At 40.1% G+C, this 24,936-nt stretch overlaps 2 protein-coding genes across 3 annotated transcripts; one reads left to right on the forward strand and one right to left on the reverse strand.

The window, feature by feature from the left end:
- Window positions 1-443: 443 nt before the first annotated feature.
- On the forward strand, window positions 444-6,292 carry zgc:113184 (uncharacterized protein LOC553745 homolog). The gene is made up of 5 exons (XM_058374178.1): window positions 444-633; window positions 2,533-2,740; window positions 3,733-4,011; window positions 4,376-4,581; window positions 5,812-6,292. Exons 2-5 carry the CDS (start codon window positions 2,629-2,631, stop codon window positions 5,983-5,985), a joined length of 771 nt encoding a protein of 256 aa, XP_058230161.1. The 5' UTR covers window positions 444-633; window positions 2,533-2,628; the 3' UTR covers window positions 5,986-6,292.
- A 2,456-nt stretch (window positions 6,293-8,748) lies between these two features.
- Window positions 8,749-19,885, reverse strand: nab2 (NGFI-A binding protein 2 (EGR1 binding protein 2)). Of its 2 annotated transcripts, XM_058374040.1 has the most exons (7): window positions 19,403-19,884; window positions 16,298-17,194; window positions 15,198-15,331; window positions 14,425-14,491; window positions 14,055-14,184; window positions 12,799-12,984; window positions 8,750-10,510 (listed from the first exon to the last, which is right to left on the reverse strand). In XM_058374040.1, the coding sequence occupies exons 2-7, from the start codon at window positions 17,171-17,173 to the stop codon at window positions 10,425-10,427; spliced, it is 1,479 nt and encodes a 492-aa protein (XP_058230023.1). In that variant the 5' UTR covers window positions 17,174-17,194; window positions 19,403-19,884; the 3' UTR covers window positions 8,750-10,424. The 2 variants fall into 2 exon arrangements, with proteins under 2 accessions (XP_058230024.1, XP_058230023.1); XM_058374041.1 differs by lacking the exon at window positions 12,799-12,984 and having other exon boundaries at window positions 8,749-10,510; window positions 19,403-19,885.
- Window positions 19,886-24,936: the final 5,051 nt, after the last annotated feature.

Genomic DNA, 24,936 nt, shown 5'->3' on the forward strand with positions numbered 1-24,936 from the left:
AACAGTTTTAATAGCATCAAACCTCTCCTATACATTCATCTGGTATGTTTGTTTATTTAATAAATTAATAAATATTTATTGTAATTTTAATAATACTCTTGTCAGTCTAACGGCTCTAGCGTTAATAAATATATATTTTTTAATTATTTGTTAATGCTAGGGCCGTTAGACTGACACGAGTATTATTATAATAATGAAATTAAAAATAATAAAATAATGATTAAAAATATAATAAAAATAAAACTCCATTTTTCAGTTTTATTAAGCAAAAAATGTGTAACAATAAAAAACTTTTAGAAAATTACAAAAAATAACGTAGTTGTATTTTTGACTTACTAAACAAAATTATTTTAATTATTTTCCCAACAATTAATGATACGAGTCATTTAATAGACTGATGTGTCACGTGACCCGAGTGCGCACGTGCGTGTCCTTGGATTTCTCACTTCCTGATTTCACTTTCTGGAAGCTCGCGCTACCCGGAAATAAACTTTCATGTAGAGAGTAAACACAAACACAGGTTTCATACAAAAACGCACACTTACACACACACACACACTCTTAAACACAAACACACACACACGCGCGCGCGCGCGCTTTTCAGCTTCGGTGAATACAGGAGTATGATTTTGGGTATGTACTGCTTCACAACAGACTCCAAACCGATCAATATTCGCTGTTAAATGCAGGCTAATTGAAGCGGAGTCAGCTGTGGCCATGGTAACGCCGAATCAAACCGTTTACTAGAGTGTTATAAAGTGTTTATAAAGGCTAATTTGATATACAACTTTTTTACACGTTGTTTATTATATGCTGGTGTAGCTGACTTGTTCTTTGCGTTCTGTTCAGTGAGTTAGTGTAGATGGAGTTTGTTTCGGTTTAACAGGACTTTTAAAGTAATAAAAACATGACATCCGACATATTAGTATAGATAGCATAGGATTTATGTACTTTTTTAATAGATTGGTAGATTAGATTTGTTTTCACATACTGTTTAGTAGAGTAGTGTACATGTGGCCTAGTGTTGGTTTCCCTTTCAATTCCCTTTTAATACAGAACCTTTGCGACTGTACTGTTTTTATATACTGTTTAGTAGTATGAGTGGACTATTGTTCAGTGTATTGCCTGCTTTTTTGTTATATTCTGTTAATATAGTAGTATAGATACTCTATACTGCCATTCCAAATCATTGAGTTCAGGTGTTGTTTTTCAGGGGTTGGGCTCGGCCCCTCAGTTCCAGTGAAAGGAACTCTTAATGCTTCAGCTTCATCCCAAGACATTTTGGACAATTTCATGCTCTTTGTGGGAACAGTTTGGGGATGACCCCTTCCTGTTCCAACATGACTGTACACCAGTGACCAAAGCAAGGTCCATAAAGACATGGATGAGTGAGTTTGGTGTGGAGGAACCACACCAAACAGTCTCTGCTCTATTCCATCCCAAAGGTGTTCTATGGGGTTGAGGTCAGGACTCTGTGCAGGCCAGTCAAGTTCCTCCACACCAAACTCACTCATCCATGTCTTTATGGACCTTGCTTTGGTCACTGGTGTGTAGTCATGTTGGAACAGGAAGGGGTCATCCCCAAACTGTTCCCACAAATTATCCAAAATTTCTTGTTAAGCTGAAGCATTAAGAGTTCCTTTCACTGGAACTAAGGGGCCGAGCCCAACCCCTGAAAAACAACACCTGAACTCAATGATTTGGAGAGGTGTCCCAAAACTTTTGGCAGTATAGTGTAGCTTGCTATTAACTTGCAGTTTTCTACTACTTTATTTACTAAGGTAATATATGTGGCATGGTTTCTCTTTATTAGAACACTAACACAGGGGGCATGCTTTGTTCTTCTGTAGTATGACCGAAGCTGTGATCAGGGCTTGACTGGGATCTCTTGGGGTTTGGTCTGTAAATGAGGTCATTAGTTTCACTGTTATTTAAGGTACTTTCAGAGATGGTGATATGGACAGTGATGACTGGTGAAGACCTACCTCTTCCTGAAATACTTTTTGTCCTGTTTGTCTATTTGAAAAAAAAATGCTATATTTCCTCCAGTAGAGTTTTTAGACTGATGGTTTCCTTAGTGTGTGTTCTAGTGAACCAGTGTTGATGTATACATTCACTGAGGCTTCAAAGCACTTTTCTACACCGCTCTGGATAAAGACGTCTAATGCCCGTAAATTTAAATGTAAATGCCAATGTGGTCTTCTGCAGTATGGGGGTATAAATGGCCTGCTGTGGACACTATTCAGTACAGTAGTGTAGGTGACATGCTATTCGCTGCTGTAGAATAGATTACCTTCTGTTATGTAGAAGGTTTGTATATTTTTTACAGAAGTATGGAAGCTCCAGTGTTGTCTAAACACTAAATAAAATCTCTAGGCGAAACATTTTTGTGTTTCCTCCACAGGTGTCATTAGAAAAAGGACTAAACCTATTTATAACGAAGAGATAATACAGCTTCAGCGCTGTTAACTGGCACACTGATAACGATTTAGCCTCACTGCATGCTTCTTCCCTTTCCGCTTTTGCTCCCAGTTCCTCTTCTAGCCCTCAGCAGCTGAATGAGTCAGTGTGACGAAGAGAGAGCAAGACGAAAGCAGGACACTGACTGTGAAACACAGCGAGGGTGAGATGGAGGAAGCGTACACGGCTTTGTATCAGGAGTTCCTCCGTCTGCAGTTACTGTGTCTAAAACAGGCTGAAATGTTACAACATCTCACCGAGGCACTGAGGAGACAACAAGGTACGTTCACACCCAGGACTCTGACTCAGGGGCTGCTAATATAAACACGGCTAATATAAAGCTCAGATTTTTAGTATGTTCCAAATACAGGAGGTACAGCTGAAGCACTGTTAAGTACTGTAATTACTGATTATCTCCGAGTAATTCTACTCCCCTGGAATAATAAATGAAAAACTAAGAGAAGGAATAATTCTGTATGATAACAATTTTGACTAATTAATCAGATTGATGTTTGAGGTTCAGCTTAATAATGTTCTCGCAATACTTCACTGATTAACCAGCCCAGTGTACTGAGTAAACAAGTTAAACATACCATGTGATTCAATACTGTGAAATGTTTTAGCTTTGAGAACTGAGCCCACGCCTCCTTCACTGAGACTGAGAGACACAGAGGCCACGCCTCCTTCAGTGAGACTGACAGACACAGAGGACACGCCTCCTTCAGTGAGACTGACAGACACAGAGGACACACCTCCATTACTGAGACTGACAGACACATAGGCCACACCTCCTTTACTGAGACTGACATACACAGGCCACACCTCCTTCACTGAGACTGATAAGCAGAGGACACACCTCCTTCACCGAGACTGACAGATGCAGAGGCTACGCATCCTTTACTGGCACTGATACACATAGGCCACGCCTCCTTTACTTGCACCGCTACACATAGGCCACGCCTCCTTCCCTGAGACTGACAGGCACAGAGGCCACACCTCTTTTGCTGAGCTCAAAAGACACAGAGGACATGCCTCCTTCACTGAGACTAACAGGCACATAGGCCATGCCTCCTTTACTGGCACTGATGCACAGAGGCCATAACTCCTTTCCTGGAACTTGTAACATATAGGCCACGCCTCCTTTACTGGCACCCATACACATAGCCACGCCTCCTTTACTGGTACTGATACACATAGGCCATGCCTCGTTCACTGAGACTGATACGCAGATCATGCCTGCTTGATTTTACTCTCTGTCTTGTTGTCCCTCAGGTGCGGCTCCTGTCTTTAACGGGAATTTTGAAGACCTGTACTCTGAGCCGGTTCAGTGCAGGCGTGATGGACTGGAGCTGTTCAATCACGCAGACTACCGAGCACAAGCAGCTCACTTCCACAAACAAGTGGCTCACATACACACCTCTGCTGCTCACATACACACCTCTGCTGCTCACACACAGACCTCTGCTGCTCACACACACACCTCTGCTGCTCAAACACACACCTCTGCTGCTCAAACACACACCTCTGCTTTACACCCCACAGGTGTTACAGGTATCTGTGACTCTTACTGTCATTACACTACCATGTCTGGTTTTCTCTTGTTATTCTCTTGTTTAAATGAAATGCAGATCAGCTTGAAATTAGCAATACGAACATCACAGCATTCAGGACACAAGTCACATGTCCTCCACTGGGTTTAGTGTGTAGTTGATGTTCTGGCACTTTATAGGCAGAACCTAAACCTGTCCCAGATCCTCCATGGATGAAAAAATGTTGTGATAAACATCGACTTTTTCACTTTTTTTCACATATTCCTATAAACAGTACTGTTGTGTGCGTTGTATTTGATATTTTTCATCCTGACATTGTGCTTGTGTGTGTGTGTGTCTGTGTGTGTGTGTGGTTTGGGTTTCAGATGATCCTGTGGTTCCTCCTCTTGCTGGAGCTTTGAGCAGACTGCACCTGGAGCCTGTGCAGGAGAAGGAGGATGTTGATGGAGCTGCGTCGGCGTCAGGACGGGGTGAGACGGAGCAGAGCAGTATTCTCGATGAGTTACGACAAGTGGAGCAGCGCTGGCACACCAGCCAAAGACCTAAACAACAACAACAACAACAACAACCGGTAAACATCAACACGTCCATTCTCTTTAATTTCACTTCCTTCACATTTCTAATAAACAGATATCATCTTTGTGATTAAATAAGTTAAAGGAAGTATGAATGTAGAGCTGTTCTGCACAGAGCCTCATGTATTATTGGTTCATTATTCATTAAAGTGTGTGTGGAAATGTGCAGGTCACACAGAACCCTGCAGGAGAGTCGATTTATCCTCTAGATCATAGAACCCTACAGTAACCATAGTAACTACACTACTACAAAAAGATCCTTCACTTTCCAAAATGCCTATTCTTGTAAACCTCACTAGAAAGGAAGCACTCTATAGGGCTCTACATAGAACCTTTAGCTTTCTCTTCATGAGGACATACAGGAGGAATCTTTGGGGTTCTGGAGTGAACCTTCTGTTTTTTGGGTTTTTTTTTGGCATATTCTGTAACTACACTGCTTAAATTTTTTAAGGGTTCTAGCTAAAAAGATTGGAATTTTCCCCAGCATGGAACCACTAAGCATTCTCCCTGAAGGTCAGGATTCTTGATTGTAGGGTTCTACATGGGACCATCGAGATTCCCCTGAGATCAAGCGGAAGAACTGTTCTTTTGTTTTTTAAAAAAAACGTGAAATATTCTGTACCTACACTCGAAAGGTTTCCTCAAAGGAGGTTCTTTGGAGAGTTAAAGGTTCTTCAGAATCCTTTTTGTCTATACATAGAACCTGTAAGGTCCCTTTCCTGTTGGACAAGGTGATGACATGCACCATACAGTTACTACACACATCAGAAGTTCTTTAAGAGTTCTTTCAGTACAACTGAGTTCTTTGCTTTCTAATGAGGTTCTCTCTATATGGGAAACTCTGCCTGGAACCTTTAAGGTTCACTCAGAAGGTCAAGCTGAAGACCCGTCTAGGGTTCTACATTCAGTGTCTCCTAAAAAGTGTTTCTTAAAGATTCTTTGGAGGATTTATGGTTCTATTCTTTCTGTAGGGGTTCATTTTTTTATTTCAGCCTTTACAGTTCCTGCAGAAGGAACTGAGAATATTATTCAGCACACGACACTCCTAACAATGCTCCTAAAGAGTTTTTTAGATAGTTGTAGAGGTTGTAAAGGCCATCCTCATGTGGACAAGGGTTCTAGATTGTCAGTGTTCAATGTGCTGTTAAACAGCTGCAGAACCGCTGTACAGGGGGTTCTATGGAGCAATTCCACATTCTCAGCGTTAACGGTTCTGTGTGCCGCAGCGTCTGTGGGCATCGTCGTTCCTGACCAGTGAGATGCTGAGCGAGGCCGGCGGGATGCTGATGTCCCGTGTCACGCTACACTCGCAGGTGTGTGAGTTCTGCCACGCCGTGTTCCCAGGACACACCACCACCAGGGGAGAGTTCCTCCGCCATCTCACCACACACATCTCCTGACACTGACTGAGAATGATGCGAGCACGCCCTGCGTTACAGGCCAGACTGTGACCTTTAAACACTGGATGGTTTGTGATCAAGATTTTTCATGCTGCATGAGCCATTTAAATCATTTTATTAAACACATTATGTTTATTAAAAGAACAAATTTATCTAATTAATCAAATGTAAAATGCTAAATACCAAAAAGCTTAGCTAATTACCTCAACACTTTGAGTTCTGTGTGTTTATTTACTTACTATCATGTGTATAAATAATATTATGCTGTATTATACTAATGTACTGCATTAAAGCAGCAGCGACACTACGGTATGACACACTGTCCTTACTGCTGTCCAGTCTTTCTCAGTCCACTAAATATAAAGGTTTTACTCACACAAGTCTGATATCTGTGTCTTGATCTCTGCACATATTCAAGTAATAAGGGTTAAATTGTGATGGCAAGACCACTGGATCAGATCATCTCCAAAACTGCAGCTCTTGTGGGGTGTTCTCGGTCTGCAGTGGTAAGTATCTATCAAAAGTGATCCAAGGAAGGAACAGTGGTGAACCGGAGACAGGGTCATGGACGGTCAAGGCTCACTGATGCACGTGGGGGGCGAAGGCTGGCCCGTGTGATCCGATCCAACAGACGAGTTGCTCAAATTACTGTAGTAATTTAAGATACTGGAGTATCATGTAACTATAAATGGATAAAAAATATAACATCATTCTTTAGATGAATAAAAAGCTGTAACAGTTGCAAGTTGCTGTAGTGTGAGAGGAATAAAACACTCAGGATGTGCTGTTTTAGGATAATTATGTACTTTTGGGTGTAACTCCACCCTGTTGTTGATGATTTTCCTATAACAGCACAACAAAGTGTTCTCTTCTGGACATTTATTTGTTTGTTTATTAGATTGCTGCTCATATTAGCTGATAGTTCTTGAGTTTTTACCCCAGGTCCATCCATCTCTTTATCTGGGAGCAAGCGCACACATTTAAAAACGATTAAATGAACAGTTTAACGTGAGGATGAAGTAAAACGGTGCGCTGAATCAAAGTGATTAAAATTATTTCCAAAGCAGTGGAACAGACGACACAATTCATTCTGAAGGTTCAGAAGAGGGATTAACATCAGCAACATGACTCGGCTCTTCATGTGCTAATCATACATTGTATTGTGGATGAATATTACAATGTACACTCAATGGACACTTTATTAGGAACATCTAATTCATACGGTTATCCGATCACGTGGCAGCAGCACAGTGCACGAACTCATCAGGTCAGGAGCTTCATTTAATGCTTAATTAATGTTCACATCAATCATCAGTAACAGCTGACCTCTTTCTGGGATTTTCACACAATCAGCTGATCTGTTTGTGTAGGATTGTATGCATTGTGGAACTGCATAAATGAGCAGGTGTACAGATGTTCCTATTAAAGTGGACAGGAAATACCAGAGTGATGATATCCATTGCTTTAATAATTATTAATGATCTGAACTGTGTTTGGGGCAACAGTGGCTTAGTGGTCAGCACTGTGGCCTCACAGCAAGAAGGTCCTGGGTTCAAATCCCAGGTTCAAACAGGCAGGGGCCTTTCTGTGTGGAGTTTGCATGTTTACATGGTACTCCGGTTTCCTCCCACAGTCCAAGAACATGTACATTAGGTTGATTGGTAATTCTAAATTACCTGTAGGAGTGTGTGTGGTTGTCTGTCTATATGTGTGGCCCTGTGATGGACTGGTGACCTGTCCAGGGTGTACCCCTGCCTTTTGCCCAATGTGTGCTGGGATAGGCTCCAGCAGACCCCTGTGACCCTAATTAGGAATAAAGAGAGTATAGAAAATGGATGGATTTACTGTTAGTCTTCTACGATGTTTGGTCTTATGATAAGAAAGAAGCGTGCCGCATATGTACATGTACAAAAAAACATCATCATCATCATCATCCTCCTGTTGTCCCTTCTAACTCCAGCCTGGCCGTGACGTCACTACAGGCCACTCGGGGAGCTAGCTATATTTAGCACTGCATCATCCGGTGAACAGAGATCGCGCATGCTACAGCTCAGCCATACCAAAGATCCGTCCGTCCGTATTTATCATCTGTGATCAGATCTAATGCCCTGTTTATTCCTGCATCTGAGGGTTTTTTCCTCCTTTTTCTATAACAGAGTGGCATATAACTGGGTTCATATGACTGTGAAAGTCACATTTCAGTTTAAAATACACCTCAAGGCGAGTTTTTTTTTAACTATTCAGTGGAATCAGTGGTACAGTCTCCAGTTTTAGGCTGCATGCTAATCATCATGCATTGTTTTGCTAGCTTGTTATGATCCTGTTTACCTCAGAATAGGGCTGAAAATGGAAACATTTTCATCTAGTTGTGCTCAAAGTGTTACTGAGACATATCAGCATGTCGGAAATAATCAGTTTCACTCAAACACCAGATGAAAAGACATCTAAATATCTGAAGCTGACTCAAAGTGGATGATGTACTGTGTGGAGGTCTAGCAACATTAGCTATGAAATGACCGAGCTAGCTAGGATAAAGGTCAGAGTGGAAACTAGAAATAAAATGTCAGAAATATCAACTTGTGTTGATAAATGACTAAAAAATAAAAAATCCTGTATGTGTATAATTAAAAGCACATCGACTGACCGAACTAACATGAGTTTTGTAAAATGTAAACAAGGATTTTTTTTTTTAGCCTTAAAGATTTCACCACGTAGCCCAAATAAGGAAGACAAACACAAGCAATAAACAATAAAATACCATTTATTGAGAATATTAAAAAATAAATTATCTGATGCCAGTAAGACAACAATGATCCAAAGAAAAACAAAAACACATACAACCAACTGGATGATCCTCATGTCCTGGTGACAAATCGGGATTTAAACCTAGATTGCTTTCTACCTTTAAAAAGTTTTGAAAAGATAACACAAACTAATATCCCGTACTTTTACTACAGCTCATACGCTAATATTCTCTATACGTTTAATCAGTTAGTGTTAAAAATCGTTTTAATTAAACCACAATAAAAAAAACGGATTCCTTTAATGACTGTACGATCTAATTTCCCACTCCGACAGACTGGGATTCAGCTCAGAGTCGGTGTGTGTTATCACTGCCACGTGTCTTTAAACTAAAGTTACATGCCGTTAATCAGGAAATGGAAACGAATCGACGGTTACGGCTGCGTTACTGATGTGACAGCAACGAACGTATTCTAGGTATTTACAAGAAATGTAAATCTCCTTCCTGTCTTTTTTAACATCCAGGCTTCAGCATAGTCTGGAACACAGTGCATTATGGGTAATCTGATCATTTAGACACTATCCTAGTACACTGGGTGTTTCTGGGTGTTCTGTGTTACACTTTCAGACATAACCAAAAATGAGAAAACTCCATAATGCACTGTAGACTGTATAGTGTGTGGGTTCAGAGAACTATATGATTTTCGTGATCAGTGCCTTTATACCAAAGAAGGGGGCGTGGCCTCTGTGTCTATTAGCTTATTGTGGCTAAATTAAAATTTCATATCCATGTAAAGCTGCTTTGTGACAATGTCCGCTGTTGAAAGCGCTATACAAATCAAATTAAATTGAAATTAAATGCTAGATCCAGGGAAAGAGATGTTTCAGTGTCACGCGTCTCAGAAGAGGCGTGGCCTTTGCTTATGTCAGTCCTGTTGAAGGAGGTGTGGCCTCTCAGCCTGCCAGGTTCAGTAAAAGAAGTGTTTGTAAAGAAGACATGGACTCTGTGTCTATTGGCCCCAGTATAAAAGGCGTGGCATCTGTGTGTGTCAGTCTCTGGAAAAATAGGTGTGGCCTTTGTTTAGTCTTAGTAATGGAGATGTGGGCTCTGTGCTATTTAGTCCAAAGTAAGGAGGTGTGGCCTCTGTGTCTGTCAATCTCTGTAAAGAAGGTGTGGTTTTTCTGTCAGTCAGTCCAAGAAAAGGAGGCATGTCCTCTGTGCCCAAGAGCAGTCAAATGTGTTACATCATTCTTTAATTAGTACTGGTGTGTGTGTGTGATTGTGTGTGTGTGTGTGTGTAATATAATACAGTATTATATTACAGTATTGCACTGCATCAAACTTCAGCAAAACAGCTCTACATGGTTCTGTATTGTATGAAGTCCTGGATGTTTTAAACACGTCTATCACGCATCAGCTCGTTAATGTTGTAGTAGTAAGCCACACCCCCTCGGCGATCCGAGAATGCGTTGAACTGTACTGAACTCGGACCATTCAGCACCAAGTCTGATCTACAACACACATCTTCATCCAGCCACTGACTCACAGTTGAAGAACATTCGAACACTGGACCTGGGATGTGCTGACTAACATGAGACAGTTTTGGGAAAGCAGGTGTAAAAATCTCCAGAGAGTTCGAGTCATATGACACCTGAGATGAGCAGCAAGGCAACTTCTGGCTCCTGCTGGTGTCCCTTTAAGGGTCGTCTTTAGTGCTGGCAGGGCTGCTGCTCTGGTGGGATGCGTTCAAGCCTCGTCTGTCCGACGCTCGGCCCTCAGGCTCTGTGAGTAGGAGAAGAAATCGCTTTAACACACCGTTCTCCACGTCAGAAACTTCAAATGAACAGAACAAAAACAACGCAAAGTTGAAATGAAGCACAAAACAAACTGTGAAAACAGAAAACACCTCAAATGTTTTTAAATAGTTTGTGATGCTTGATGTTCATTTGCATATTCGAACCTGATTGGCTCTTGTTTGTTATGATGTAATAATGATCGTCTTTTTAAAGGTTTCTTAATAGTGATGTCTGCATGTTTACTAAAATATAAGTTTAGGGTGACTTTCAAAATAAGAGTTTGGAGGCATCTGATTTTTTAAAACATTTTTTTATATAATAGCTGATGTTTTAATTTTTTTTTTTTTTAAGTTAGCAGCCCCCTGTCATATCAGTCATCATGAGCTTAGGATGAAGTGATTGAACGGTATGAAGAAATCCTTTTTTTATTATTTCTTTCTCAAGACACATTTCTCGTCACTTAACTCTAATCATTTATTATAATCTACAGTATAATAATAATAGCTTCAAGGAGATTAGGGTCATTAAGACTTAAGGTCACAAATGTGAAGAGCATAAATAATGGTTTTTAATGGTTCATTGACCCGGTATTAGCTATCAGAGCTGCAGTATTGGTGTGTAAATAAAAAATAAACACACAAAGCAAAACTTGTAAGAATCAGCTCTAAATAAGTCTTAGAGCCTCCAGAAAAGAAATTCCAAATTTATAAATATTTAAAGTGCAGTTTGAAGACGGTTTCTTGTTCTTTTTTCTTTATTAAATAATTCCTGTTAAAATAACAAAACAGCAAAATCCAATACCGTCATGGTGAATAGAATTAAAAAATAAAACTATAAAATATGAACAAATGCTAAATACATTCCTCCCTATCTGCTCCTGATCCTAATCCTACTCCTGACCAGAGCAAAACTGCTACATGAAACAGAACCATGAAACAGAGGGTGGGATTTTGAGCTGTCAATCAAACTTCTTTCCATTGTCCTAAGAAAACAGAGCTACTCCAGTGATCTGGTGTAGGTGTGGAGGAGAGAGAGAGAGGACGAGAGAGAGAGAGAGAGAGGTTTACAGGAGCAGGATGAGGCACAGTCTCGGTGAAATCCTCACCGCTCTCCTCTGTGTTTTGTGTTTCTGCAGCCGGAGCGTGAAAGTAAGAGATAGTAAGAAATTAAAGAATACATGTTACTGAGCTCATCTTTTCCTCATTAAGCTTAAGGAAGGAAAAGAGGAGGAAATAAAAGAGACTGCACCCTTCCCCTGCCCACGCGTTTTATTTTTACTCCGTCTTTCTATGAGTCAATGCGACGCCCTTCTCACTCCGGCCCACTCGTTCGCCCCCGCTCTCTCCTCATCCATCCATCCCGCCCTCTGCTCACACATTTCTCATGAGCTTTGACGTCAGAGAGGCAGGGGGGGAGCTCCAATTTACCGCCCACACGCTACTTCCTGTGGCCCCAGCCGCCCATGCAGCATTCTCTCTCTCTCTCTCTCTCTCTCTCTCTGTCGCTTCCTCTCCCCCTCCACCCCATGGTGACATCGCATTACAAAGGCGTTTGCATCTCAAAGGCTACAGTTTTAATGTGAGCACACAAGCTCTCTGTGTTTCTGCTGAACTATAGCCTGGAGACTCACTTCACACAGAACAAAGCTATTTAAATACAGCTCCCTGCTGCTCTACAATCATTTCTTATAACTTAAAAGTCACAAGAAATACGGTATAAATATCATGTTATATAAAAAATCTTTGTTCGATACCAAACTTCTGTTCTATTTAACACGCAGCCAAGTCTGAATAAGAAAAGCAAGACAGAAATGTGACGAAACAGCAGCTGAACTCGCCGATCAGACGTGTGCAGACGAGTGTCGGACAGAACCCCGTCCGAGACTCCGCCTTTCCGTTTTTTTAAGATTTTCATGTTTAAGCTCACTTTTGTTTGCTAGCTTGCTTTTGCCTGCAGCTGTTCCATGCTAGTGTGACGGTTAATGTTCACTCACCGGTGGGTTTCGCTTCCCCGGTTAAATTTTTTTTGTAGCTCTGTAGATTAGCTCCCAATGCTAACTTTGCTTTCGCTTGCTACGCTAGATTTTTATCAGCGCTACATAGTCTTCACTCGCTAGTTAGCTTTGACTCACTGGGTTGAAGCTTTAATTAAGATTAGCCCCGCCCACTGGAGATTAAAAATCAAAAGAAAGAGACTCGCTGTTTATATTTTTATGATGTGTTTTTAATTATTAGTGAATCAAACAGAACTAGTATCATGCAGAACAGAATTCACCTGAAGTCTGTCTCTTCTCTGACCCTAGGCTGACCTTGGCCATGTGGTCACGTGACACCATTCTAGCCAATCGCAGGCCCTCGTCCATGAGCGTTTGCTGCATGAGCTGGCGACTCCAGGTGACGGGGCCGATGGTGTCGGCGAGGGGACGGGGGGATGACGAGGGGAGAGAGTGAGGCCCTACATCTACACACACACACACACACACACACAGAATGACGCTCACACACACGCTGCAGCTCATCAATACGATTATTCTTCATCACAAACGGATGGTAGACGTGATATTTACAAAACAACAACAACAACAACAAGTATAAGACAGTGACGTGTCAGAATCCGGTGTAGATCTGAACCTCAATTAGACATGTGCTGATCATCTGTTAGACCAAAAAGGTCTCTGTTACCATGGAGACAGCATACTGCAAGAGTTCTAAGCTATTTAGCTAAGGAGTGGAGTCATTATCTGGGGGTTTACAGCGCTGACCTTCTTACAGTGTGTTCTGGATTCGGTACGTTTGCCCTCGACTGGCCCGAAACGGGCGCTGCTTTCAGAAATGTTTCATCTCGTCTCATTTTAACAGGTGACACTGAGATTAAAACACTATTAAAACTATTTCTAATGTTTCTGATAACATGAAAACTGCTCAAATTGCAGAGGAAATGAGAACTGCTTTCACAGTCCTGGAAAAAAACAACAACTTCTAACCGCTCTGATGAATTTCTAATGAAATAAAAAAGTACTTCTAAAGTTCCTGAAAATACAAAGTGTGTCTAAACAGTCCTGATGGTTATGAAACTATTTCTAACAATCCTAATCAAACGAAAACTAATCAGCTGAGTTGAGTGAAATGTGTGAAAATGTAAACAATCTAAAAAACATTTTTATTAGAAGATTATAAATCCAGTACAAAAGAGATATAGAAATATAGATAATATAGAAATCTCAAATTTATTCTTTATATCTTATATTTATTTTAGAAAGCGTTCCTGTTAAGAATTTTTTTTTTGATAAATTTGCTTATATTTAATATTTTTTAATTATTTAAATTTATTTATTTATTTTTATTTTATATCATAAAAGTTAAAAGGTTGAGCTAATAATAATAATAATAATAATAATAATAATAATAATAATAATAATAATAATAATAATAATAATAATAAAATCAGCACATGCCTGAGCTCAGCAGTGATATATTCCTTCAGTTAATTTTATTCTGAACTGAATTATTATGAGTTTTATTTTTTTTTACCGTGAGATAAACTGTCCAGACTTTCTCCGGACAGACTGTCGTCGTCTGCCGCTGATCTGAGGCTGCTGTGAATCGCTGCGTCAGCGCTCTTTGATCCGCGGATCGGGTTAATGCCGTCTGAATCTGTGACCTGAGGAGAAAACGCTCGTTAGCCAATCACATCACAGCTGAGTGGTCAAGGATGAACCAGATCCTGATCACTGTTATAATAACAAAGGACTTCAATTAGCCAATAGCTTGCTTTTGTGTTTGGAAATCAGATCATTGTTACTGTTTTTAGAACTGAAGGTTTATAATAATAATAATAATTATAATAATAATAATAATAATAATAATAATAATAATAATAATAATAATAATATACACCAACCTCAAGTTTGATTCTTTTGGGTGCGCTGTTGTCCATAAAGGAATTGGTACAGTCCTCAGGGTTGGTCCTAAAACAACAGAGCAGAATTATTATTATTATTATTATTATAATTTTTATTATTATTATTATTATTACTACTAATGCTGTTGTATTTTTTTGTTATTTTTTAATTATAATTTTTTTTTAAATGTGACGACCGTTTTGAATTAAAATAATAATAATAATAATAAACTTTATTTTTTAATTGATTTTTTTAATAATTTATAAAATATAATTTATCAAATAATTTTATTTATTTTAAACCAGTTTAAAATAAAATATGAGAATAAATATTCTCATGTCATGGAATTGGTACAGTCCTCAGGGTTGGTCCTAAAACAACAGAGCAGAATTATTATTATTATTATTATTATTATTATTACTAGTGCTGTTGAATTCTTTTTGTTATTTTTTTAATAATTATATAATCATGTGACGACCGTTTTGACTTAAAATAAATAATAATACATTTTATTTTTATTTTATTTTTTATGTCCATCAGTTTAAAATAAAATCTGAGAATAAATCTTATCATGTCGTGAAGAAAATGTAAAAAAAAAACAAAAAAAAAACACATAAGCTATCTGAGCCGCAGTGTAACGGTTCTGGATCTCGACTTTCAGTAGAAATCCAGAACGTTCTGAAGCTGATGTTCAGAGTCGTTGGGTTTAATTTGGTTAATTATCGTGTTGATGCGTTTACACTGGTCATGTGAGAGGATGGTGAGTCCGAACCTGCTGTGTTTCAGCGTGGAGGTGTAGGCGCATTCCCTCGCCACCTGCCGAGCCAGAGAGAAAAGCTCCACCCGTCGCAGTAACAGCGCATTGTCGCGTATGCAGAACTGCGCCGCCGCTTCGTTGATGATCATCTGAACAGGAAAGAGTCGAACAGTGATGCGTAAATATTAGCTAGAGCATTTAGTTCACTATAGTACACAAATGATCCAGATCCTACGTTCACATTAGACCATCAGGAAATCTGAACTCTTTCTGTCCACTGAAGGGTTTCAACAGCTGTCATGTGGTACAATTCTTTATTATTTTTCAGTTTCTATTCACAGAAAAGCTGCATTTTATTCAGAGTTAAGCTTTTTAATTAAAAGTAATCAAATAAATACAGACAGGATTATAAAACACTATATAAATACAGAATTATAGAATTACTGTTCGTTTATTAAGCATTCAAGAGAAGAATTTTTGGTTTTCTATATTGGCTAAAATATTGCTATGACTACAATTAAGTTAAAAAATTGAAGTTATATGAATATGCAAATTGTAACCGCCCCAATTTCAGCTTCATTTGCATATTAGGATCTGATTGGCTGTTATATTTTATGACGTAAAAACAGGGGTTCAGCTCAGTGTAGTGACAATTTGTGACTTATTAATGCTAGCATATTAATGCTAGCTGACTTATTAATGCTAACTTATTAATGCTTTTAAAAGCAGCTCTTTGAAGCTGACCGTCATCATCAAGCTCTTCTGTGATTTTTGAAGCACCAAGTGACATATTTACAGCAGCAGACTAAAAATAAAATGTCCACAGTACCCTCTTCTTCCCCAGAGACGTGTTTGGTGTCTGAAGCAAAATTAAAAAAAAAAAAAAAAAAAAATCAGCTCCGCCTTCAGACTTTAGGCCACGCCTGTTACCTGAGTCTGCTGTGCTGATGAACAAAAGTGTTTCCAAAATAAAAAGACATAAGACATGATTTTATAGGAAGATTGTGACATAACCCAGGTCAGCATTCCACAAACACGTCCAGAGAGGAGACTGAGGAGATCACTACACACAGTGCTACACTGGAGGCTGTTAGCAAACCTAAGCAGGATCTTACCTCATGGTGCGTAAGCTGCTTGCCCTCCCTCCTCTTGGAGTCAAATCGGCCGTAGATGAGGCTGTACTTGCGGATCTCCTCCTCTTTGCTCTTGTCGTGTGGCTCCATGTTGAAAATGTGACCCACCGTCTTGGCCATCTTCTTATTCAGCCTCAGGAGACTCTTCACCTCGGCCGGGTCTGTGTGCGGCACCGTCCTGAACAAACGCTCCACACTTTCCCCTACCGCCTTCACCGTATCTGCGTCCAGCTGTCCTCCGGGCCAAGGGGAAGTGGACGAGGAGGAAGATGTGGGCGGTGTCGAGGGACCTATGTTCCGGGAGTGGACCAAAAGAGGCAAAGGAGGACTGGGTTGGTCTTCCTCTGCTCCGACGTTCCCGTCTAATTCCGGACTGAGCCAGTGAGGCTCCATAGGGGACAGTTTGTCCCTGTAAAGATGATGATCTGGAGGAAGCGGCGATGCCTGGGAGCACGGGCTCCTCGGACTGCCGTTATCTCGGAGCGGAGTCAGACAAGCTCCCTGATCCTCCCTGTCGCACGGGGACGCTGGCTGGCCGTTACTTAACTTCCTGGAGCCCACAATGCTGTCGATTTTAAAAAGCGGGATTCCTCCCATGGCCGAGGTCAGGGGTTGGTTGAAGACGGCGGGATTAGCGGCCCAGTCGCGCAGGGCTTTCTGCAAGCGCCGCACGTGCAGGGGCTTTGTAGCCATCCCGACCAGAGCCATGATCTCCAGGAATTCCTCTTCTCCAGCTTCACACAACTGCTGCACATCGTCGCCGCCCTGCTGGATGAAGGTGTCGTAGTACATGAGCAGGTTTGCCCTCTGCAGCACACGGTATAGCTGCAGCTCGCCCAGCGTCCGCGGCACCGACATCCTCCTGCTGCTCTACTACAGCTACACAAGCGTCAGAATCAAACAATTCAGAATTAGCATCAGTGTTTCAATAGTGATCTATTCTGGGAAAGAATTTGGCAGGGATTACATTGATGTTTATGCTAATAATGTCATAATTTGGGGTCACACAAATCGGGGACATTTATGATATTTATGAATATTCTCAGCAACACAGTAAAACAGGCAACATATTTTGGCCAAAAACAGGCAGTGATGATGGGAAGCTGTTTTTGGCTGGGGGTGGAGCTTATTTTAGGGCCAGAAAAAAAATGTAGCCTACAGAAATCCACTGCACAACATATTTTTAATATTTTTATTTATTTATTTATTTATTTATTTTTGTTATGATAAAATAGAGCAAGAAAACTTAAAAAAGCTCCACATTTTATTCCAAACTGTTTTAATTGCTGGTAAGTGAAAGTGATGCTGTTATTATCTGTAGTCAACCCACAGCCCCGCCCACTCCAGCCACCTTATGGCTTTAACCTTAAATGTTTATTAATTCTGGTATGAGTGGGCTCGGCTAAAGTGCATACGTGGGGTCATGACTGTTAATCTGTGGTTATTAGGAAAGTACAGTTAACCTGGAATCCTAAAATTAGTCCTAAAGTTTAAATACTGAAAAATAAATTGTTTTACTGTCACAAAATAAATAAGTGATGGAACCAAATGCTAAAGTACAAATAATAACCAGGATCTTCACTGGACTGGAGTTTATTTATTTTGTATTGAACATCATCTTTATCTTTTATCTTCATCTTTTTTTAGATGATTTTCTACAAAAATACGTCACATACACAGCTAACAGCAGACAAAAAGAAGAACAAAACACAATCACCTTCCCCCATTTACACGTACAGTACACAACAACCCACACGCCCACATGACGTACTTATCTCCTTCTCACTGGTTTCTACATTTCTGAGAAAAAATCCTGTCACTTTGGGAGTCAGAATTTTGGAGTTCATTCAACTTTAACCTCGAATAAAGCTGTAAAATTCATCACTTTCCGGTCTCTATAACACTTTCACCAAGGGCGCATTCATGAAACGTGTGACTTGTGTCTTTGGAGAGCCGTTCTTCAGAAGGCAGAAACGCAGGGAACGAGAGTTAAGATTATATATATACATAGATATATATATCGTCTTTAATCATGGATGTTTCACTGATTCACTTCTTCAGTGCAGGAATAACTCTTGCTTGAAGTGAGCTGCTCTTACGCCTAGTTTCTGATGCCAGCAATCATATTATCACTGCTTAGAATAAAGATTTTAGAGTTAGGGTACTGATGTATACACAGATTACTGATTTGATTCTTTCAAACTGTCAGTTTTGAGACGTTTCATTCACTCCCCTGGGCTGCGTCCATAAATAATAATACATGGGAAATATTACATTTAGTCCAAATGTGAAGTGTACAGTGAAGAGGCTGTGTGACTTTTCTGATCCGAGTACAGCTGTTGTTATATTATAATCTAGTAGTATAAGTGTTATAGCATCATATGTTATGCATGCCTGGGTTAGGGTTAGGCTTAGCAGGAGGGTCTTCCTTTAAATACAAGCAAAGCAGATTGAAGCTTCAGAGGTTATAGGTGCATACTTCATGAGAAAAGCATGACTGAGTTTTCATTTCTAACTGAATGTGTGTGTGTATATATAAAAATATATATATATATATATATATATATATATATATATATATATATATATATATATATATGTATGTATATGTATTACATTTCTGTGTTGTCTGTTGCAAGCATGTTCTGTTTATACACACCACTGCTAATCACAATCCCTTTCTATGAAGATTACTGAATAAACCTGAGCTGACATTAATATGAGAGAAACTAATAACTGAAATAAAAACTACAATGCGAAAAACAAACATAAAACAGCTCTGTATGTATTTGCTCATTACTTAGACCTTATAAGGTATGTGAGAGGAAATTTGTGAAGAATGTTACCCTCTTTACACTTTAAAAGTATAGACATATTTGCTGGTTCTACATTTGTGTGGGGTTCAATAGAAACACAATCGATTCACCAAAGAGTCGTTCACGGGAATCGACTCGTTCGCAACAAACACACAGCAGTCCCCAAAAACCCAAAAACAGACTACACTGGGGTAAGATTAAGACGATTTAATTCAGAATGATAAGAAAACATCAACAAATACTGAAGCATATGCGGAATTGATTTACTTACCGCGTGGGATTCCGAAGGAACCGATTCAGGAATCGGAACAGGCAAAATACTGGGATTTCGAAACACGTTTCCTCGCCTCTTATTAGTTTCTTTCTCTAATGCCAGATTGTCAAGCCTTATCAGTAAGCGAGATTTGTTGCTTTGTTTACAGAATAAAACTGCGACACGTCATGTTTGCGTCCAAACCCCCCCAAAAAAACAAAAATAAATCGCTTCGATACGAGCAGTCTGTGTTATTTCTCCTGAATAAACTGTACAAGAGCGCTACAGGATTCGAGCATATTTATAGAAATCCACTTTAAGGTAAACAATGAAAATAAAAAGTGCTCGTCTCGGAGTGTCCAAGTCCCTGCCTGGCTGCTTTTTGCTGGCAGTATCTGGGTTGTTAATGAGAGTCTTTTTGCTGCTGGTGTGGGCGAGAGAAATGTGGGGGCGGACTGCGGCACGCCATCTGACCGAAAAAGAGCTTTCCTCTCCCGGCTAAAGGCGCCTCACAACCGGGGGAGGGAGGGAGGGAGGGAGGGAGGGGAGGGGAGGGGAGGGGGCTGGAGGAGTGGACCGGGGTTCTCTCTCTCTCTTTTTATTTATTCAAATTGACATCTTTTTCATACGTGCAATATGAACCAAAACATGCCCAGTGATGCGAAATACAGTGTGAAATCCTAAAACCAGACACGTTTAGGTTCACGCGGAAGCGCTCGTTTACAATCCGCTCATTACTGTATGTGGGTTGAATATTCAATGCGCTCGCGGATGATAAAGAGCTGCAGCCGTTGCCATGGTGAGCAACGCCTCTGTGGGCGGGGCTAATCGAGTTCTTTCCGTCTGCGAAGATTCCACGCGTGACGCACGCTCGATTGGTGGGATTCCCCCGTGACGTCAATTGCAAGGCGCGCGCGCACTGAGGGGCTCTACACGGGGGGCCTGATAAAATAATAATAATAATAATAATAATAATAAACACTTTGTTAAAAATCTACAGATCGCGACAATAATAATAATAACGATTATAATATATATCATTTTTATGACTTTTTTTTATTAGTGTCTAAGAAAATATTCTTATTTTTTTTAATCATGGGAAATAAATCATTTTTTGTATGCAACTTAATGTTAATCCCTCTTCACTTTACTTTCAGTATCAGTGGAGGCAGCCCGTGTTACAGACACTTACATAGAAATTTACATAATGTATCGTAATATTGCTTTTATGATATGATATGATATCACACAGCCCTAGATTAACACTAGGTTCACTAGAACTCTGGGAGGATTAGTAACCACAGTGAAAAATCTGTTTAGCAAAATAATTTATAAAAATTTATAATTTAAAGGCGAGTTAAACGAGTACATATTAAATTCCTTTCAGAGTTTCAGTACATTACAATTTATTATGATTTTTAAAAGAAAGAAAGAAAGAAAGAAAGGGAGAAAGAAAGAAAGAAAGAAAGAAAGAAAGAAAGAAAGAAAGAAAGAAAGAAAAGGAAGGAAGGAAGGATAAACTCTCATTGTAATCAACACAGGGTCTGAATGAATTAAAATGATATACAAAGAGGTTTAAAAATGTGTTCATATAATTTAAACACACACTTTACCAAAATGGAAAGAGATAAAAACTCTTAGTTTTATTAAATTTGTGAAAAATTCTGTGGGTCTGGAGAGTTTTATCCTAGAACAAGGACACTGGCCTGGTAGTGACAGTATTTTTTATTTATTTATGTTTGTTATTGTCCACCAGAATACCAACACGGTGTGTGAACTATTTCAGTATATTATACAACAGAATATTAGATGATGCTCAAGTTTAAAAGCTGTAAAAGGGTCATAGGAGGATGTGTGTGGGAGTGTGTGTGTGTGTGTGTGGGAGGATGTGTGGGTGTGTCTGTGTCTGTAGGTCAACCCACGTGGACATTAGTCATGGTGGTGTGTCACATTAGCAGAAAAAATATTCTAATGTTCGTCATAAGTGTATTTTATAATGAACGGAGGGACAGGAGGTGACACCCACACCCTGTGAAAATGTGAGTGAACCTACGCCACACTGCACCACAGACCCCATGTCACACATCTGCTGTGGTGCTGATTATTTTACATAGTGAATGTCAGGACCTTACCCAAAAACCCAGTTTGATGTAAAACACAGCCCGACAGATTAAATGGCAAGAACGCTGGAAAAGGCCAAATATTTTGTGGGACTTCAGCAACACACAGATTCATGACCTGTTGATGTGTTCAGTGATAGAGACTTCAAAGCACGTTTTTCTACGTTGGTCTGGATAAGGGCATCTGCCAAATGCCAAAAATGTACACGAAAATGTAATTATTCATGACTAAAGCAATAATTTCTAACACTTTTATACTTAGTCATTAAACCTTTGATGGAACAGAGATGCTGGATATACACCGATCAGGCGTAACATTATGACCCCCTGCCTAATATTGTGCCCTTTTGCTGCCAAAACAGCCCTGACCCGTCCTGCACTGTGTATTCTGACCCCTTTCTATCAGAACCAGCATTAACTTCTTCAGCAATTTGATCAACAGTAGCTCGTCTGTTGGATCAGATCACACGGGCCAGCCTTCTCTCCCCACGTGCATCAATGAGCCTTGACTGCCCATGACCCTGTCGCCGGTTCACCACTGTTCCTTCCTTGGACCACTTTTGATAGATACTGACCACTGCAGACCGGGAACACCCCACAAGAGCTGCAGTTTTGGAGATGCTCTGATCCAGTGGTCTAGCCATCCTTCATCAAACTCACTCAAATCCTTACGCTTGTCCATTTTTCCTGCTTCTAACACATCAACTTTGAGGACAAAATGTTCACTTGCTGCCTCTAATGCAACTTGAAAACTTAAACTTGAGTCTGTGAAATAAATAAAACTCCAGTAAAGGACTGATTCATATCAGACATAAGGACAGTAACAAATGAATTGTACTTTGTGTTTTCCTCCTTAGTTAAACGTTAACAGACGCACAGCAGAAGATGGTCAGGTTGAAAAACTCCCTGCATAATCACCTTCATATGTTCTGGTCTTGCCTGGACATTTTTGGAACACTCTCACAGACCCTGAGTGAAACACACTGACTGCTCTGTTGGGTCTTCCCCCTGCTTCAATCGTATCATTCATAATGCATGGCGTCAATGCCTTTACTACCTTATTGGCTAGGCGTGCCATCCTTCTAAAATGGAAACATGCCTCCCTCCATCACACAAGCATTAGATACAAGAGGTACTGCAATGCCTCCACCTAAAAAAAATGAGACACTCTTCCAAAGGATCACTTTTACAAAATCTGGAGCCTTATACTGGGATTTATTCAAGTCAAGTCAAAGAAGCTTTATTGTCATTTCAACCATACATAGCTGATGCAGTAGATGGTGAAATGAACGTTCCTCCTGGACCAGAGGTGCTACACAGAGCAAATACAAAGTACAGGGTGATGCGGACAAACATACAACTAAACTATACCACAAGGTGCGGAATTTTTTAAAACTAACATACAACATAAGTGCAGAGGATGACGAGACAGTGTGGACAAACGAGACGCATCACAACAAAAAGAACAGGGTTAGGGACAGTGAGTGATAGCAGCAAAAAAACAACAGTTAAAGTGTAGTTCAAAATGTTTAAAGTGACGTGTGCATGTAAACAATATCAGATGTGTGTGTTTGTGTGTGTGTGTGTGTCTGTGTGCAACTCAGTTCAGTTCTCTGTTGAGACACTTGATTGCCTGAGGGAAGAAGCTGTTCAACAGTCTGGTTGTGCGGGTCCGAATGCTTCGGTACCTTTTTCTGGATGGCAGGAGGGTGAAGAGTGCATGTGAGGGGTGTGTGGGGTGTGTAAGAGTGTGTGTGAGGCTGTGTGGGGTGTGTAAGGGTGTGTGAGAGGTGTGTGGGGTGTGTAAGAGTGTGTGTGAGGGTGTGTGGGGTGTGTAAGGGTGTGTGAGAGGTGTGTGGGGTCATCCACAATGCTGTTTGCTTTGTGTGTGGAGTAAATATCTGTAATAGAGGGAAGAGAGACTCTGATGATCTTCTCAGCTGTCCTCACTATCCGCTGCAGGGTCTTGTGATCCGACACGGTGCAGTTCCCAAACCAGGCAGTGATGCAGCTGCTCAGGATCCTCTCCATGGTCCCTCAGCCTTTGCAGCTGAACCAAAGTTCAGAACCTAAGTTCATTTATTTAATAATTTTTTTGCTTGTTTTTGCAGCCTCTGGGGAGGGTTGTGGTTGTGGTTTGGGGGGGGGGGGGTTCTGTTGCTGTATTGATTGGTTTGATTCTTGTTTCTTCTCTCATCAGACTTCCTGTTTCATTTTGTATCTGTAACACATTCTGTACCTTACACGTCTGCAAAAATTTATTAAAAAAGAAAAGAACTAAGAAACTCGGTGCAGCTCTGTTTGTAATCAGTATCTAGGGTTAGGGTTAGGGTTAGTTCATCAGTATTGTAGTTAATATCTTTAACTGGGTTATATTTTGCTCCACCTGTTTGCACTTTTGAGTCTTTTATTGCATTTATTAAAGATAACATTCAGGATTTAAGTAGCAGGATGGGTAATGTGATTATTACTGGAGTATCTCCGGGTTTTTAGTCACATCTGACTCTCGGTGCATCATGTCAGTCATGTTTACACATCTGCACGTTCATGGGACTGGGAATAATAGTCAGTATCGATAACATAAAAATAATCATTAGAAATAACCTCAGATGAATATATCTGTAGACTTTATCCTATCTGAAATTGCATGATGGTGAAGAGACTCAGTGTGTATTGATATGAGGTGTGTGTGTGTGTGTGTGTTGCATATGGACATTTCAGAGTGTTCTCCCACGTCAATCACTCATAAACACTACAGATGTCCTCCATCAACTTTGCTTAACACATATTTGTATAGAAACAACTAATCCCGTCCAAAGAGGGCCGTAGATGATCGGATCAGCAGCAGTGTGCTGTTTGTCCACCAGACCAGCAACAGTTTTTGGACAGATCCTGTATTAAAGAATGTTGTTTAATGATATAATCTATATCATTTAATAAATATAATATAGGTGGCTCGGTGCCTCACTGTGTGTGTGTGGAGTTTGCATGTTTTTCTCCCTGTGCTTGGTGGGTTTCCTCCGGGTGCTCCGGTTTCCTCCCACAGTCCAAAGACATGCTTCTAGGCTGATTGGAGTCTCTAAATGGCCCGTAGTGTGTGATTGTGTGAGTGCATGGGTGTGTGTGTATGTGTGTGTGCCCTGTGATGGGTTGGCACTCCGTCCAGGATAATATATAATAACAGAATAATAATTAATAATAGAATCATCCTCAGAGCTCTGAGTGCTGAGAGAGCGCCCACCATATCAGTTTGAGTTTATTTTTGTGATCTTAATTATTTTTTATGTATTTTATTTATTTGTTGATGAATGGGTTGTTTTTTTTTATTGACGCTTTTGATTGTTTAAAACTTCGTCATCAATTATTTCAACTTTTTTAAGTTCTAACGGTACGGAAAGGGTTACAACTCAAAGCGGAAGTAGTTCTCTTACT

This window comes from Hemibagrus wyckioides, linkage group LG21 (genome assembly GCF_019097595.1).
Source record: "Hemibagrus wyckioides isolate EC202008001 linkage group LG21, SWU_Hwy_1.0, whole genome shotgun sequence".
Classification (NCBI taxonomy): Eukaryota; Metazoa; Chordata; class Actinopteri; order Siluriformes; family Bagridae; genus Hemibagrus; species Hemibagrus wyckioides.

Excerpts from the sequence above, each read along its gene's own strand:
- zgc:113184 (XM_058374178.1), top strand. The coding sequence starts at position 2,629 with ATGGAGGAAGCGTACACGGCTTTGTATCAGGAGTTCCTCCGTCTGCAG. Across the intron at positions 2,741-3,732 it reads GGCACTGAGGAGACAACAAG|GTGCGGCTCCTGTCTTTAAC; the intron begins GTACGTTCACAC and ends GTTGTCCCTCAG. Across the intron at positions 4,012-4,375 it reads ACACCCCACAGGTGTTACAG|ATGATCCTGTGGTTCCTCCT; the intron begins GTATCTGTGACT and ends TTTGGGTTTCAG.
- nab2 (XM_058374040.1), bottom strand. The coding sequence starts at position 17,173 with ATGTCGGTGCCGCGGACGCTGGGCGAGCTGCAGCTATACCGTGTGCTG. Across the intron at positions 14,492-15,197 it reads TCCACGCTGAAACACAGCAG|GACCAACCCTGAGGACTGTA; the intron begins GTTCGGACTCAC and ends CTGTTGTTTTAG. Across the intron at positions 10,511-12,798 it reads AGAGAAGAGACAGACTTCAG|AGCCTGAGGGCCGAGCGTCG; the intron begins GTGAATTCTGTT and ends TCCTACTCACAG.